A 19,194-nucleotide genomic window follows, 5' to 3' on the forward strand; every position below is an offset into this window, starting at 1 on the left:
GATCACCTCAAAATTTTTAACAACCATCGTTGTGGAATCCGTAAAGCTTCGAGATGTTTCGGGAAGAAACCGATCAAAAACACGAAAACGGGAGTGTATTTAGCAAAGTGGGGTGTGTGTAAATAAACTGTTACACTTTAATTTCATCTGAGAACCATTGTTGATCGCTTCGGAAGGCTTAACACTCATCGCAGTGGAATTCGTAAAGTTTTGTGAGATTTCGAAAAGAAAACAGTCAAAAACACAAAAATGGGGGCGTGAACTTATTAAGATAGGGGTGTAAATAGAAATTTGATTCTAGGCCTTCCGAAACATTTTGGAAGTTGGGTTGCTTAAGGAGGAAGCAACTGGGCGACAAGCTCCTCCACGTTGTTGAAAAATAGTTTTTGGGGCTTCCGTGACTTCTGTAATGCTTCTGTAAAATTTCTGAAAACCTTGGGTAAACATATTTCACTTAACATTGGTGAAAGGGAAGAGAAAAAAAGATGAAAATCAAATCCGAAACACTTCCGTAACTTTACCGTAAAGTACGAAAAGTGGGGTGAACTTAGTAATTGGGGTGCGCTTAGAAATCTTCCTCAAGAAGCCTCTAAGCGGCAAACACCTCCCTTTTTCCCTATAAATAGGGGAGGGGGGCTGTTTCAAAATATTTCGGACCCCTTGGTTATGCATTTCGGCTGTTTTTGGTGAAAAAATGTGTTTTCGTGAAGAAAATCCAAATCGAGGTGCTTCCGTGACGCTTCCGTAAGCGATTATGTGAAAATTCTTCATCGTCCTTCACCGTTCTTCGTTTGTTCTTCGTCGTTCTTCAGTCTTCAACCGGTAAGTTCCTGAAATCAAATCTTTCAATTCATTCTATGCACCATTAGTGGTCCCTACTTGTTTTGTGTACTTTCACTTTAATTTCACTTACTTTCAGTTTTCTTTTCTTTCGCTTTAACGAGCTTTTAACCGTTTATTTAATTCATTTTCTCACCTAATATATGATACAATGAATTTCAACCGATCATTTGTGTTGTAATCTCATTTAATCACTGTTAAAACAAAATCTAACCGATCGTTCACGTTGTAACCTCAGTTAAACCAAAAAAACAAAATAATAATAAAATAATCAAAATATTTTGAAAAAAAAATAATAAAATAATCAAGGAAAATCAATCGGACGTTTTTCTTTGAAAGTTTTCTTAAATTAATTGACTAATAATCAAAGTGAAACCAAGGCTAAAATCAACTCACAAATCAAGTTTTGTCCGCAAAAATCACTTAAAAATGTTTTAAGGTCCAACGCCTTAAACAGTCCTCTTTGCTTTTATCGGTTAACATAGATCGTTCAAAAGCATAAAATCAACATGTAACTTTACCACTTTTGCAAGAACTACGTAGGTCTGATTTTCTCATTGTAATTGAGGATACGTAAGAGCAAAAGCCCCGCTTTTGTCGACCACCCCAAGAGATCGTTAATGGTCCAACGCCTTAACGTTTCTCTCTTTTCAAAAACCAAGAGATCGTTAATGGTCCAATGCCTTAACGTTTTTCTCCTTTCAAAAGAATCAAAAGAGCATTTAATGGTCCAATGCCTTAAACGAATTTTGTGCGGTTAAAATCAATCTTGCGGAAAAAGATCAAAACAACTTAACCAACGTTTAGTTCTAAAAGAACTACGTAGGTCTAATTTCCTCATCGCAATTAAGGATACGTAGGAGTGAGGGAAACACCCTTGTCGACCACAAAAAGATAAAAATACAAAAAACATAAAAAGCATAAAAACACAAAAAGACATAAAAAAGGGAAAATAAAACATTTTGAAGTCATATTTGCACACTTGATTAAAGGTTGTCGTCCCTTGTGACGGACACGTGGAGTGCTAATACCTTCCCTGTGCGTAAAAACAACTCCCAAACCTTTCACGATTAAAGTTCGTAGACCACACGTTTTGGTTTTTTTGACGTTTTCCTCGAATAAACGTTGGTGGCAACTCCGCGCATTTTCCTTTCTTGGAAAACGCACTCGTGAGCCCCACGTTGCCCTCCCGCCGAAGGGTAGGTTGCGACAAAGTGTAATCATAGAACGATCATTGAGGGGGGGGGGGACTGGGTCTTCCATGGCCAAATTTGGAACGTCTTCATCAGTAGACATGTTTGCTACAACTAGGGTTGGGGATGGTGTGGATGTAGGTACCAAGGACAGTCCACATGCATCTCTAGGTGTTAATAGTCTAATCACATATCATTTTTTCTTCCCACTTGTCTCTTTCCCACTGGAGTCATGTGACGGGGGTCGGAAAGGGTTAGCACTACCTGATGACATATCTATATATACAAAAATAATATTACAAATAATTAATCAAATAGAATATTGAGATCAATTGAAATTAGATAACTAACATAATTCCATTTCACACCAAAAATAAAATACACTAATAAAGTGTTCAAGTATTACAACAACAAAAAAGATGTGACTAATAACAAATATTATAACTGACTAACAAACATCAATGTCTAATCCTCTTCAAAATTGTATGCTTTAAAGTCATCTTCTAATTCCTCTTCATTGTCTTGTTCAATACTATTTGATTCTTCATTCAAATTATTTGATTCTTCTTCGTTTGTCAACATATTAGCATGGTCTACTTCAACACCACCTCTTAAATCTTGCAATCCAGAAATACTTTCAACTTCAATGACTTCGTTGACATGTGACATTTCCTCTACTTGGTAAGGCACATCATCTTGTACATTATTGAATTCTATGTAACCCCTTGGCTTCATTTTAATTGCAACACACCAACTACACTTGTCCCTTCTTATTGTTGGATATGACACATAATACACTTGTCTTACATTATGTGCACTGATGAATAGGTCAAATAGATTATATCTTTTATCCATTCGAATTTCCAGTGTCATATTTAGGATCAACTCTTGTTTCTCTACTCGTTGGATAAAACCAATGACTAAAATAATACTACTTGCTTAGGATAGCTTGTAGTATTATACTCTAGCTCATATATATGTTGAATGACCCCATAAAAATCATCTGTGTCTCCTTCCGTAAGACCCTTTATGTGAATCTCACTATTTATCGTTTTCGTCCCCTCACTCCATGCTTATGTATGGAATTTGTACCCATTGACAAAGTATGTGTGTCATTCTTTAACGTAACTTATAGGATCATACGATAAATCCTTTAAGTGTTGGATTCTCACATTTATAGACTCATTTATAACCTACGAATATAAAAAGCATGAACAATTATATCTTACTTACCATAAAATAGAAAAATAAAATAAATTGTAACATACATACTTGTTCCTAGCACCACACAATTATATTTTATTTGAGTTTGGAGCTTCAAATGTCTGAGGTTGTCTGAGAGTATTACACACCGTTTGTTGCATTAAGATAAATTATTCACCTTGAGCCACATATTTTGCACTACTTGACGCATTCATGTAACTATTGTCATCATTTAAATCAACATGCGACATCTCTTCGCCATGATCAATCCAATCCAATAATTAAGCTTGAACCCATTTTTAAAAAGGTGAACATTTACAACTCTATCCTCCTAAATCCTAGTACAATCACATTTAACACAAGAACATATGATCCCCCATCATTGTGATAATAATTTTGCTTACTAGCTTTGATTACAAACTCTTCAACCCGCTCGACAAAAGACTCTTTCAAACTGCTTCTACCACTATAATATTTATCGTACATCCAACGACGATTTGAAAGAATATAGTTCATGTATATTTAAGAAAAAAATATGAACATTCATGAATCACATACATAATCTTAGAGTGATCTCTATTATTAGTAGCAACAATTTTAATTGTGTTTTAGGTGAAAAAAAATCACATACATATAGTGTTTGACTTTCTAACCGAACAAAACATGAAATATAACTAACATAATCACAACCACAAATATTTAACACATTTAGAATACAAAATTTCAAGCAACTAGAATAAAAAAAAATTATAACTAACCTGAAGAATGAAACGTACGTGTGAGTAAGGAAGCGATCACATAACAATCTCACCTATCAACTTGAGAGTAAGAGAGAAAGAAAAAAGTTTAAAAGTGATTAGCAATTTTTATATCTAAAAATGCTTATAATAGAAAATTGCATTAAATGTGTTTTGCAAGTAATAACATGTGTTTTGGCTTATATAGATCTCTAAAACATATATCATTATTTTACAATTTATAATTCTTTTAATAAACTTAATAAAACTTCAAACAAAGACTAAAATATTAATTAATCAAAATAAAATTCTAATAAGTCATTGACGCCAAAAAAAATTCCAAAAGAAAAATATAGTGATTAAATGAAAAAAAATAATCAACATATTGAGCTTCATATAATAAAATAATAAATTAAAATACTAATTTCCCAAAAACTACAAATCTGTCGTGTAAACTACATACAACACAAGTAGCTCTACCATTCTAAACAGGTATTTTTTTTTTTTGCATCCAATAGTCCCCAAATTAGTGTAAATATCAGTTTTAAACCAAATATTCACTTATAGAGTCCAGTTTTAAAGCAAAACCGTCAATATATCTTTTTCAAATCAACATTAAATGCAAGTTATTCATAGATATATGATTTCGGTTAAAAAAATTTTAAAAAAATGAAATGGTTGATTCAACTCCGTTAAAAGACAACTCATTTTTTGGACATGGATGGTCGTTAGCTATAATCAAGAGACACAACTTTCTAATGTAATTAGATAAAAAAAAAAAAAAAAAACTAAGACACAACAATAATTTTTTTTATAAAATAATATTGAATAAAATTGATGCAACTCATTGCCAAAAACCCAGTCATCAATCAATTAGTCATTAAGTAAGCAATTATTATTATCAACTTAATTAACACCATGAAATATTTTACAGTATTAAATAGATATAAATCATTATAGAAGTTGAAAATTATTAATAAATCCTATCTATTTATTAAAGAACATTTATTTTAAAATTATTTTTTAAGTTTTAAACAAATTAGCCATTATCTTTTGCGTTATAAAGGGAACACCGTCTTTTTTTTCATTTGAATCAAATAAAAACGTGAATGAAAAAAATATAATTAACATAAAAAATCTTACTAAAGGATCAGTGAAATTCTATAATAAAAATAAGTAATGATTAACAAAGAAAATAAATATGTTGCACTAATATTGATCTAAAAATAATATTTTTATTATTATAAACTAAAAGACACGCTGGTTACAGAGGCATGATGACGAATTGGACACGACAGGGCCTCCAGTGACCACGGAGTATGACTATGAAGAGTAATTGTGGTGTAAGTGAGAAATGTGAGTGATTGCAATAACACTAAAGTTGTTTCTTTTTGTTTTGGGTTAATTTAGATTTCCGACGAATTTATAATTTGTCATAAATTTCATAGGTAATTTCCAATAGAACCAAATCTATGGATAATATTTCGTCGGTAATAAAGGTTGTTCGACAGAATATTTTCCTGTCGTTAAATTTCGTCGGTAAGGTCGATATTTATGATGGATAATAATCCATCGAAAAATTTTGTTGGTAACTAATATTTTTCTAACGAAAATTATTCTGTGGAAAAATTTCTTTGGAAATCGCAATTTTTCTTGTTGTGAAACGGTTCCTTATATAAGGAATGCACCGTTCGCTGAAGAAATCAATTCTACCATGTCACTTTGTTTCATGGCCGAAGAACTCAAAAGAAACCATTCATTAGATTAAGAAACCTACGAAACACCTCTAGCTGGAAATGCTCTAAGACACATAACCAAACCCCCACTTTATTTTTTCTCTTGTTCCTTTGAAATTTTTAACTTGTTTTAGGAGATCTGTATTATTGATACTAGTGCGGATTCTTTATTGGTGCACATGATGTGCCCTCATCTATTAATAGGAAAAGTTCTCTATGAACAATAAAGTTCTCTATGAACAATTTACATAAGGTAAATAATTATTTTGGTCACTGAATGTGTAGATTGCTAACAAATTCGTCTCCGAAAATGAAAAAAGTGCAACAAATCTATTCATTTGTTAACTTCTATCTGTTATTGTTAATGAAAGTACTTACATGACACATTCAGGACGACTTTATTAGCGCTCTACACATTTAGGAAATAAAATGACTATTTATTCAAAATATAATTTAATCTTTATCTTTTTTTATTTTTTAATCGTTATAAGTATAATATTATAATAAACATTTAAAAAATAAGAAAATAAATATAAGTTAGGACAAACATAATAATAAATATAATTTTTCTATTGTTCTAAAAATTTTAATGTGATAATATCTTACCCAAAATATGAGTAGGTAGCTATTAATTTAATCTTTAAAAAAAATGAATATTATTTATTATTATATTTTAGAACATCAGATAAAAAATATTTATTAATCAATATTATATTTATTATTATATTTATTAAATATATGGACCTTTGGAGCGAGTTTTGTTGCTTTGCCTTGCTAGCACTAGAATTCAAATATTAAGCTTAGCCTGGTCTACTTATTCATAAATAAATAATTTTTAAAGAGAATAAATGTTACTCTGAAAAGTACTAATAAATGTTACTCTGACAACTGAAAAGTACTAATAAATGTTACTCTGAAAAGTACTAATATTGTTTTAAAAAAGAGAAGTAAGAAGAAAAAAAAAACATGAATTGAAATTCTCAAGGGGTAAAAATAAAAAAAGAAGGAAATGTGCGAACAAGTGCGCAGCGAGACACACGTTATCAAAGGAAAGGAACCACGTAAGCGTCATAGAAGCGGGCCCCACCATGTGGCCAGGATTAAGCTCTATCCATGAATCACTTATTGTTGCCCACCATCCTCGCATTGTAGCGAGAGAAACTATTATACCTTATTAAAACAATTATTTATAACTTAACCTTCTTCTTTTATAAATAAAATCACAAGTATTCTTTATAATAACTAGTAATTTCGTTAACGTAAAAAAAGAGTAATTTTTCTTTGATTTGAGTAAAAATATTATAATTGATTAAATATTTTTCTTAAATATTTAATGCATTCAAAATTCAAATTTTACGGTATTGAATAAACTGAAATAACTCGATTCTTTAAGATAAAAAATTGATGTTTTGTCTAAAAAAATCAATTTTTATGAAGAAAAAAAATTGATTTGACTGTAATTAAAAAGAAAAAAAATTGTAACTTTTACTCTTTCAAAAATCACATGAATCAAATATATCCATTCTATTTCTATCTTCGGTAACTTATTTTTTCTTTGGAACCAAACAGATAGGAAAAAAAAAACTAATTGATAAATATTAGTCATTAATTATTTTTTTTAATGAATGACATTCAGACTTATGATTTTTTTTTATCAAATGAATCTTATAATTCCACATAATAAAAGAAATGGATGAAAAAAAAAACAATTAAACGTACGTCTTCCGCATGTTTTACCATTTTGCCTTACCCTTTAGCTTCAAGATATTGACACATAGCACACCTATTTTAAATAGAGCAAAGTAATGCGTGAGCTAGGTTTTATACCCCAAACCTAGCTACGCCTACTAGTTCAGATATCAAATTAGCTATGGCAACCCAAAGTGAAGAAAATGCTACAAAATTCCTTCAAGCTTATACCCAGATTGATGATCATAGTTTGAGATTCATACACTCCATGTCCCTTAAATGTGCAATTGACTTAAGCATACCAGACATCATACACAAGTATGGCCAACCCATGCCACTCTCACAACTCATTGCTTCACTACCAATCCACCCATCCAAGACTTGCTACATCCATCGCTTGATGCGACTCTTGACTCATTCCGGTTTCTTCTCTCGGCACGATTTGGTCGAAAACGAACAAGAAGTGATCACGTATGAGCTAACTGATGCATCTAGACTACTCCTCAAGGACCACCCTTTTAGTTTGAGGCCTTTGTTGCTAGTCACACTTGATCCAAGTGTGATTAAGTCATGGTGTCAATTCTCTACTTGGCTCACAAGTGAAGACCGTACACCGTTTCAAACGGAGAATGGGGTGACATATTTTGATTATGCTAAGCGTGACCCCAAATTCGGTCACTTTTACAATGATGCAATGGCTAAGGACACTCGATTCGCTTCTAGTGTGGTGATTGAAAACTACAAGGAAGTGTTCGAGGGATTGAAGTCAATTGTTGATGTTGGAGGAGGAATAGGGACCATGGCTAAGGCCATTGCTAAGGCATTCCCACAAGTGAAGTGCACTGTGTTTGATCTCCCACATGTTGTTGATGGCTTGCAAGGAACAGAAAACATAGAATATGTCGGAGGAGACATGTTTGAAGTAATTCCTGCAGCTGATTGCATTATGCTGAAGGTAAATACTGCATTTTCTAAAGTATATATTAATTAGGCTAAATTTCAACTCTTTCATCCTCTTTTAATTTCTTATTTGTAATTTTGGTGTCGTATTTTTGTTAGTCTTATATTTTTAAAAATATATAATTTTTTTTTAATTCTCAATTTTATATATGTTTGTTTTTTTATTTTGTATTTTAATTAATTAAATTATTTTTTATGATAATATTTATGGTTATCAAACTTTCGAGTTAACTCGTTAATTCTTACGAGTTTACAAGTTCATTTATCCTTTGTGAGTTGACTTGTGTGTAAACTCTCTTTTTAATAAATTTTAGGTAGACTTGATAAGCTCTATATAAATTTGATAGACTCTTGAGTTTACCATCTTGAGTTTACCATCCAATCAGCAAGTCAGTAAGTTAAAAAAATTAGACCAAAACATAAGTCATTTTGAGTTGTTTTCTGTTTGTTTAGTGTTTAACATACATTTATTTAGTGTATTGTTCTTGAATCAAAAAATTATCATCTCCAATAACATCAAACTCTCTATGAAAATACTCTACCACTGCTATAACATCTAGAAGTTATTATCTAGTAGTAACGCATTACTAGATTTAGTTATTTAAGTATTGTAAAATTTATGATTTATTATTTTGTTTTATTATGTTGTTGAAATGTTTAATTGGTAGATTATTTATAAATATTTTATTATTATTTTTATATGAAGTTACGAGTCGAATTTATGGAACTTTCACGAGTTTAAATAAACTCTCGAGTTTGATAACCTTAATAATATTTTAGATCTATCTTCAATTGGACCAAAATAAAATAAATAAAACAAATGTAAAATTGAAAATAAGATTAAAAAAAATCATGAGTTTTTTTAAAATGTTGGGACTTAAATAAAATAATAATAATAAGATCAAATTGGTATATTAAGAATTAAAGAAGAATTAAAATTATAATTTAACTTATTAATTTTATATTACTACACCTTCTTTACTAATTTACTAAGGTCTAACAGATAAGTTACTTGATAATTTGTCAATATTCATTAATTTTTTGTGATTCTTATCGTTTGTTGCATTGATAACTAAGCAGTGGGTATTACATTGTTGGAATGACGAGGAATGCATGAAAATATTGAAGAAATGCAAGGAGGCAATACCTAGCGACGGAAAGGTTATCATCATGGAATTAGTGATGGAGCATAACAAGGAAGACAATAAATTAATTGAGATGCAGCTGTGCTGTGATATGCTTATGATGTCGCTTTTTGCAGGAAAAGATAGAACTGAGAAAGAATGGGCACATCTAATTGCCTCTGCTGGTTTCAGTAACTACAAGATAACTCATATTTTCGATTTATATCATATCATTGAGGTTTATCCCTAGTGTGTAACAAGTGGAGCGATGCAAGAAATTGACATAAAACTCTTGTGTTTTAATTTTCATTTATAATTTTGTTCTTATTTTATTTTTTTATAAATCAATATTAATGGTTAATTATTAATGATTAGTAGACCATCTAACTTCACTTTGGGCCTTTTGTTTCGATTGCCCAACCCCGACTATGAGACTATTTCCTTCAGCTCCCTTACCTATATCGTCCTTCAACTTTTTTACTTCCTTTCCGTGATTGCTGCTGCCTTTTCCCAATTTGTTCACCCTTGGTTCTGCTGCTTACCCTATGCTGCATTCAGAATCACCATGGAACAGCAAAAAAAAGAAAAGTTTAAAAACAAAAGAGTGATCACCATTGGAAGAAAAACTTTCTTGAAAAAAAATATCTTTGAAACTAAATTTATATTCGAAAATCTATTATGTGTAGAGAAGATGCAACATCTATCATAAAAATGGTTACATCTAATTAATTAAATAAAATATTTTTAACTTTTGAAATATTTATATCAGTCTAAAATAAATTAACTATGACAAAGAAAAAAAAGTTTTTAATGAAAATCAAACTTTATTATTATTTTTGAAAAGAGAGTTATGTTTTATTTTTGGATATTTTATATTTATTGAACTCTAGAATTTCTAAATTCTCACAACTCATTCGACCTAAAATATAAAATTGATAGAGATATATAGCAATGTTAATTCTTTAAAGTAATTTTGTTAAATTAATTTATAATACTTAATCATCAGCTATTATTTTTTAATATGATTAAGTCATAATTTTCATTCCTATCCAAAGGCATTGAATGCCTTTTGAATGAATATAAATCTACCTAAACCCAAAAATGATGTCCCTTCTGCACCACCAAAGTCATGATGCCATATAACTAAATTAAAGCAATGTTAATTAATAAAATTAAACTATATATTAAATGCAAACAGAGTGAGCAAAAATCGAGAGAAAGTGAAAAAAAGGAAAGATGCTAGATTGGTATAAAACGTTTAATGACCATTAAAGCAAAATTAAAGAATGATTGAAACAAAATCAAAACATTGTAAAAAAACAGCCTTAAAACAAATCAAATCAAATTATAACCGAAAAGGGGAATAAAGATACAAAACATTGTAAGCAATTCCAAGTATAAACATCTCAATTAGAAACAAAGAAAAAAGTAATATCTGAGCTCTTTTAATTGAAAATGTGAAACTAAATTAATCTACAACTGTAATGATAGATCGAAACAAATCCTATTGTAATGTTAGATCAAAACAAGTCTCCACCAGGTGTTGTCAAACCAATGATGAGGGTTAGAAACAAAATAATTGTAAAAGCATATAACACAAGAATGAAGGTTGAATTGTATTTTAAGAAATTTAAAACTTTTTCTAAGATTAAAAACTTATTTATTGTTTGATGTAGATAAACCTAAAAACAATTTGAGTTCTGACTTTATCAGATGATAAGAAAAATAGTTTTCTTTGTAAAACAAAATAAGATATAAGATCTAAAAACAAATTTAAACCCTTTTGTCACTTAAAGCAATAGAGAGAAGTACGAAGAGAATTATATTAATTTGTCTCAAATCCGATACTACGTTTAGTTCTTGACAACTCATCAAGTTTTCACCAACTTATCAAAGTTAAGTATATTTTTCATGTCACTTTTGACTCTTACAAATGCAAGTTTTACCCCAAGCTTGACTTAAACCTACGATTCTTTGTACTATCAAACCATTGTTGAATCTAAACAAATCAAAAAGATTTGTTAGAAGTTTGCACATTGACTAAATTTATAATCATCTTACAAATAAATATATCACTCAACACTTTTAGTCTTTTCTCTCAAGGTATACAAAGTGTTTTGAAAAACTTAGTATTTATACAAGATTTACAAAAAGTTTTACAAGAAAGAATGAAAGAATATGTTCGCGTAGATTATTTGTGTTTTGTTTTTTCAAAGCTTCTTCTATATATAACCTTCTTCAAGTATTTGTTGTCAAACAACAGTTGGATTCTTCACTTTGTTCTTCATATGAAGTCTTGAGTCCATTGGAGCATTAAATTCATGTCTCTTATTCATGCAAAGTTCATGTTGATAGGTTAGTGTGTCTTGTACTCCAAGAGGGATGTCACTTCTTTCATCATAGTAGATCCGCAGCAATAGACCATGCCTTTTGATGAGGATCAATGTCTTCTAAACTGTAGACTTCATTTATTCTTCATAGGACTTTGATAGATCCTATGAGACATTTTTTGCATGAAAGAAGCTTAGAGACAAAGTATTAAATGAAGATTTTAAATGCATTACTTAAATGCTATATTAGATCGTATTATGAATGCATCGTCTAAAAATACTAACGCACGGACACATATCATGATCTAATAGCATATCAAATAAAACTTTTATCATTTGTTTCTATTTGTATCTAATCAAAATAATTAGGAGTCTTGATTCATCTTTAAGACATAAATGTCTTTTGTCTTAAAAATAACCAACTATGGTACACGAAGAGAAAGAAAATGAACATAGACATAAATCATCTTTAATATAAGGGAATTATTTTGATATATATATACAAACTACAACGGAAGAGATCAAAAGCTACTGATTCAAACATTGTTTAAGGTATGCATTGACCTATAAATCACTAATTAAGAGTCGGAAATAAACAAATTAATAAAACTATGAAGACAAATCAAAAAGATCGTCAATGTATGCATTTTATTAAACAAGTGAAACATCTTCAACTCAAACATACACATAATATCTACACACTAAACATGAAATCCTTGAACCCCAAACTTTGAGAGAGTTTGTAATTGACAAAAATCAAGGGACAATAGTGAAGAGTAAAAAATTAAGCAAGGTCAATTATACTAGGCATTTCATCAAACAAGTAGTTGCCATTGACAAGAACTGAGAAATCACATAGCAGCAAACAGGTTATATTACCTAAGTTAGTAACAATTCCAAGATCAAGACAAGAATTAGAACTCATGGAATGATGGGAGGCAATAAAACGAATAAGGATTTGGAGCATCAGATCGAAGGTCTGGAAAAGATCCTGGAGAATTCGCAGCGAGACAACTACAAGATTCATCAAGAAACTCAAGTGGTCATTGCAGAATCAGAAAAAAAACCATCAGTTGGCGATGGATTCTATGAATTCCATGATGGAGAAACTCTTCAAACAAGTTCAGTTGTTGGGTGCTAAATCAAATTCTAAAGAAGAAGAAGAAGAGGTGGGCAACGAGGCAGGTTCCTGCAAGATTTTGGACAGAGCACAGATTTCGTTTCATACTTTTGATGGCATGAATTATCACGAATGGAGAGCCAAAGCTGAACAGTTCTTTGAATTGGAGAATACGCCACAAGCTCAACGGGGAAAGCTTTTGTTATTTTCATTGGAAGGGAAAGCATTTGTTTGGCAAAGGCATTACATGACTCATAGCAGCAATAAGATTAAATCTTGGAAGCAGATTCTTCAGGATGTGGCTTCAAGATTTGACATGGGGAATTATGATGATCCCATATCAGAATTATCTAAACTACGCCAAGAAGGTACCTTGCTTGATTATTTTGAAAAGTTTGATCAATTATTAGCTAGGGTAGATGTTACTGAAGAAATGGCTATCAACTTTTTCTTGGGAGGATTACATGCTTCATTAGAAAAATCAGTCTCTATTCATAACCCTAGGTCTCTACAAGATGCAATGCAATTAGCTAGATTGCAAGATGAGGTTCTACAAGAATTAGAAAGAAAATTGGCAGGTACAAAGCAGAAGCAATTTGAGGGTGCCAGAAGCTATTACAGAAGCTGGAATTCTACAACAGTCAACTCAAGACCATCACCAATCACCAATACACAAAGTTCATCAGCTCAGTCTTCTACAAATCCATCTACGAAGGAAATGTCTACAACAAAACCTTCTTCAAACAACAGAAGAGAAATGAGTGCAAGGATAGCAAAAGGTTTCTGTAGATTTTGTTGTGAGCTATGGGATAAGAAGCACAGAGAAAAATGTGTCATTTGAGGGAAATTAAGTGCCATATTTGTTGCTCAGGGTGAGGCGTAAGAAGAATTTGAAGAGGAGGAAGAACATGAGAACATTATAGCCTTAGGAAAAGAACTGTTAGCCACTGATGTAGTTCAAATTTCACTAAATGCCCTTAAAGGGATAGCTGGTGGCCAAAACTTACAGTTGAAAGGAATTATTAACAATACAGAGTTACCATTCTTAATGGACACTGGAAGTACACACAATTTTGTGAGTGATAGATTGATGTAGAAATTGGGATTAACAACTCAGTGTATCATAGAATTTCCTATGGTGGTAGCCAGTGATAAACCAGTAATTATAGACAAGAAGTGTGAGCAATTGAATTGGAAATTTAAAGACCATGAATTTGTGGGGGATTTTTTGGTGTTACCTGGATCTCACTTTGGGGTAATTCTTGGAATGCAGTGGCTGAAACACTTGGAGAAATAAGGTGGAACTACAAATCTTTTACTATGGAATTTGAACATGCTGGGAAAACAGTGAAGCTCGTGGGAGAACAACAATGTCGACAGCACCAAGGAGCATCTACAACTATGAATTGCATTTTACCATAAGCTATGTTGTTATCTATTTCGATTCTCAAGACCCAACAAAAGACTTCACATCAGGAAACAACGCTAGCAGAACAACAGTAGCAAGACTTAACTAACATATTATTGCAATTTGACAATCTGTTCAGAATTCCTACTCAGTTGCCTCTTCAGAGGAAATATGATCATCAGATTCATTTGACAAACTATACCCCCTTATCTTCTAAACCGTACAGATATCCATATGCCCAAAAGACAGAAATTGAAAAAATGGTGCAAGAGCTGCTATAAACAGGATTTATCAGAGAAAGTGGGAGTGCATTTGCATCACCAGTGGTGCTCATCAAGAAGAAGGATGGAGGGTGGAGACTTTGCATTGACTATAGGAAGTTAAATTCAGTCACAATTAAAAATAAATTTCCTATTCCATTGATTGAAGACTTGATAGATGAGTTGGAAGGTGCCACTTATTTTTCTAAGTTGGATTTGAGGAGTGGTTATAATCAAATTTGAATGTGGGAGCCTGACATTCCTAAAACTGCATTTAGGACTCATAGTGGACACTATGATTGGGTGGTTCTTCCATTTGGATTAACCAATGCACCAGCTACCTTCCAGAATTTGATGAATGATGTTTTTCGGCCTCATTTAAGGAATTTCATCTTAGTCTTCTTTGATGATATTTTGATTTATTCAAAAACTTGGAGAGAGCACAAGGAGCATCTTTCCTTGGCCTTGAAACTCTTAAGAGATAACACATTGGTTCTAAACAGAAAAAAAATGTAGCTTCGCTAAACGTCAAGTTGAATACTTGGGCCATGTAATTTCCAAGTTAGGAGTAGCTCCTGATGCAGACAAGATAAAAGTAGTCCAGAAGTGGCCAAGACCGGCAACAATCAAACAACTGAAAGGGTTTTTGGGTCTATTGGGATATTATAGAAGGTTTATCATGAATTATGGTAAGCTGGCACAACCTCTAACATCACTTCTTAAGAAGGAACCAGCATTTCAGTGGAATGAAGCAATTGAGGAAGCATTTACTGCATTAAAGATGGCATTAACAAGGGCTCCAATGCTAGCTCTACCTAATTTTGCAGAACAGTTTGTAATTGAAACTGATGCTTCAGGTTCAGGTATAGGGGCAGTTTTGATACAAATAGGTCATCCTATCGTGTATATAAGCAAGGCAATGGGGAAGAAATATTAGATGTTATCTGCTTATGAAAAGGAGTTTTATGCTATTTTATTTGCAGTGCAGAAGTGACAACACTATTTTCTAGGCAATCATTTTATCATCAAGACAATTCAAAAGGCTTTAAAGCAACTATTGGAACAACCACCAACATCCTTGATGCAGAATTGGGGCTTAGAAAAACTGATGGGGCTGCAATTCCCAATTGAATATAAGAAAGGCAGAGAGAACATAGTTGCAGATGTGTTGTCAGGGAAGTATACAGATGGAAGTGTTGCTGCAATTTACCAGATAGGATCAGATTTACTACAAACAGTGAATGACACTTACAGTGAAGATACTAAAATACAAAAAATAATTGATAAGATCCAACTGTTACAACAACCCTATAAGCAGTATGAGTGGCAAGGAGAGGTGTTGAAGAGGAAAGGAAGAATAGTAGTAGGGCAACAACAGGAGGTGAGAAACAAGTTGCTTGCTTATTTCCATGATTCTATCCTTGGTGGTCACTCAGGAGCATCACATACATATAAGAGGTTGAGGCAAATTTTCTATTGGAAAAGGATGCAGTAAGAGGTTAAGGATTGGGTGCACAAGTGTACAGTTTGCCAAAGGAATAAACCTATTTTGACTAAGCCAACTGGTTTGTTACAACCATTTCTTGTCCCTAGTTAGGCTTGGTAGTGCTTAGCCATGGATTTTATTGTGGGCTTGCCAAAATCTAATGGGAAGACAATCATCCTGGTGGTAATTGATAGGTACACCAAATAAGCTCATTTTGTAGCATTACGACATCCAATCAATGCTGTTAAGATCGCTCAGGTGTTCATTGATACAATAGTGAAGTTGCATGGATGGCCCAGTGAGATAGTGTCATATAGGGACCCCCATTTTTATGAGTAAATTCTGGTCATAACTCTTCAAGTTGCATGGAGTCAAATTGCTAAAGTCCACTGCATTCCATCCACAAACTGATGGGCAATTAGAGGCTTTAAACAAAGTATTAGAAGGATATCTCAGGTGTGCAACAGGAGAGATGCCCTCTAAGTGAAGTGAATTCTTAAGTTATGTTGAATTTTGGTACAACACTAAGTTTCATTCAGCAACAGAAATGACCCCATTTGAAGCTTTATATGGTTACAAACCAATCAGCAACAATCCCTTGATGGCAGGTGATACAGCAGTTGAAGTAGTAGACTACACCATCAGGACTCGAGAGCAAATTGCAACAATTTTACACAAGAATCTCAGGAAAGCACAGGAGAGAATGTAGTTGTATGCTAACAAGAATAGGGCAAACAAAGAATTTGTAGTGGGAGATTGGGTATATTTGAGGTTACATCCATTTAAACAACAATCAATACCTAACTCAGTGTTTCATAAATTAGTTGCACGATTTTATGGTCCTTACAGAATTGTAGAGAGAGTGGGTAAGGTGGCATACAAGCTAGAATTACCAGCTCAAGCTCGCATACATAATGTATTCCACATTTCCTTGCTGAAAAAACATCATGGAGATTGTCCAGTTTCTACAGCACTGCCAAGTTTTGACATCAATGATCAATTGGAGTTGAAGTCGATTGACATTTTAGCTAGAAGAATAAAGAAAAGAGGCAACAGGTCGGTTACATAAGTGATAATACATTGGCAACATACCACACCAGAAGAAGCTACATGGCATGAGGTGCACAAGCTGAAGCAACAGTTTCCTCAAGTGGATTGGGACACTTTATTAATGAGGCCAGTGGATGAAAGGGCCTTGGGGGCAAGGCCTTCAGATGGAGGAGAAATTGTAAAACTCAGTTTATAAAAATAACCGTAAGGGGTTAAAAATAAAAAGGGTTGTTAGAGTTTAAGCGGGTCTCATTGTTTTCACTTGTATAAATAGCAGTATCCTATTGTAATATGAGGGATTTAGAAAAATTAATAACACACAGTCCCTTGGGATTGTTTTTCCTCGTGTGAGTTCCACGAGTAAGTTTCCCTTCTTCCTTTGTATTATGAGTTCTTGTGTGAGGTCTTGGTTCTATGTTATGAGAGTTAGTAAGGAATTATAGATTGATAATTTTCAATCTAACACCCTCCTAATCTATTTTCTTATGATAATATATAGAAGAGGAGAAGAACCTCATTCATACAATTGTGTTTGCCCAAAAAGAAGAGATGACTGACTTTTACCTGTGATCTTGCTTCTTCAATTTGTGTTTCCCATTTTGTCAGTCATCATTCTTCAAGGTCTATTGACATTATCCTCTGAGGCAGACCTTGAGTTTGACTTTTTAAAGCCTTTGCCTCTTGAAGAGATGGTGCAACGCCTCCCTATGTGCATGAGGCAATTTGCTTGTGAGTGAAGGCTTGGGGATGAAGGAAATATGTTGGACCTTGATAGGGTGCAAAGGAAAGGGGTGTAGTTGTGTGGACTACAAAGACTAAGGTATTTTTTCTGATGTAGAGTGAATTGGGTTCAAAGTGGGTTTGGATCATAGGTATTGGGTTATGTAAAAAGTAATGGATAGTGACCATTAATCTACTGGGTTAATGGGTCATTATCTTGGTTAAATTAGGCTTTGTACTCCAACCTGAAAAATAGAAATTTGTGAAGTATAACCTTCTCTTTTCTCTTTTTTTTCCTTTCTTTTTTTTTTATTTATAAAATAGTATATAGTCCAAACAAAATTAGGTGTTGGCACCCTCCCCATGTACCCTTTCCTGGTTTTCCATCTACTTCCATGCATTTTTGCTCTAAACCATACCCTCTAGGCCAATACCACTTTCACACATCTCCGTCATACTAACTATATTTTGCAGCTCTTCCCTACCTAGTTGGATTGCATAGTCTGTTGGATAATCACAAGCTTCCACACCTTTCCTCTCTCTGATCATCGGATTTACCCATCTTCACCTGATTTTCTACCTCCTCTTCCTCTCCAAAGAATGTCGTGGCATCAGAGGAACACTCTGAGTGTGATGACATGATCTCCAGACCCTTGTTATTGTCCGCCGAGGAACCTTTTAAGTGTGGTCCAATGTTCTTTGAGTACCAGTACTTGCATCATGGGAATGATTGTACTGACTCTTCAATGAATTGAACCTCATGGGTTCCTTTATTAATCATGATTCTCTTACATGTTGATATTGCTTGGGGAGATGCAATCCTCATAAGGATCCTAGCATATTCTAGTTTGCTGATGTTTTCCGTATCACTATCCAGCACTACAAACTCCCCCAATCATTAGAGTCATGTTTCTAAACCACTTTTCACTTCAATATTGAATAGGGGTGCCATAACACCTTACCCAAGCAAATCTATTTCCAATTGCAGAAGCAGAGGTCCACTTTTGAATGGATTGGAACATCGATAAAATATTATTTTCTCCAGGATTTTCCTTTGTACCACCTCTTATTCCAACCTAGTTAACAGGAACTATTCCTCCCTTAGATATCTCACCTTCATCTCCCCCTCCTTCTCTAGAATATATGTCTCCTGGATTATGTTGAACAATAATGGATTATTTAGCCTTGCCTATGCTATGTTGAAGCCATCCTGAAATAGTAGCCTCCACTTTCATCTTTTGTCTTGACTAAGCACCATCATTGTCTTTTCTCATATCACTTTTTACTCGCCACTGATTATTTTCTTTACAACCCCCTGATTCCTCTTTATTTCAACTA

General features: G+C 32.9%; 1 protein-coding gene and 1 long non-coding RNA gene across 2 annotated transcripts; one reads left to right on the plus strand and one right to left on the minus strand.

Moving 5' to 3' along the window:
- Positions 1-3,154: 3,154 nt before the first annotated feature.
- Positions 3,155-4,130, minus strand: LOC114414240. Its single transcript, XR_003667165.1, has 2 exons — positions 3,995-4,130; positions 3,155-3,226 (listed from the first exon to the last, which is right to left on the minus strand). It is a non-coding gene; the product is annotated as an uncharacterized LOC114414240 (long non-coding RNA).
- A 3,359-nt stretch (positions 4,131-7,489) lies between these two features.
- On the plus strand, positions 7,490-9,807 carry LOC114417161 (probable O-methyltransferase 3). The gene is made up of 2 exons (XM_028382269.1): positions 7,490-8,353; positions 9,439-9,807. Exons 1-2 carry the CDS (start codon positions 7,580-7,582, stop codon positions 9,730-9,732), a joined length of 1,068 nt encoding a protein of 355 aa, XP_028238070.1. The 5' UTR covers positions 7,490-7,579; the 3' UTR covers positions 9,733-9,807.
- The last annotated feature ends 9,387 nt before the right edge of the window (positions 9,808-19,194 follow it).

Source organism: Glycine soja, chromosome 6 (assembly GCF_004193775.1).
Source record: "Glycine soja cultivar W05 chromosome 6, ASM419377v2, whole genome shotgun sequence".
In the NCBI taxonomy this organism is placed as follows: domain Eukaryota; kingdom Viridiplantae; phylum Streptophyta; class Magnoliopsida; order Fabales; family Fabaceae; genus Glycine; species Glycine soja.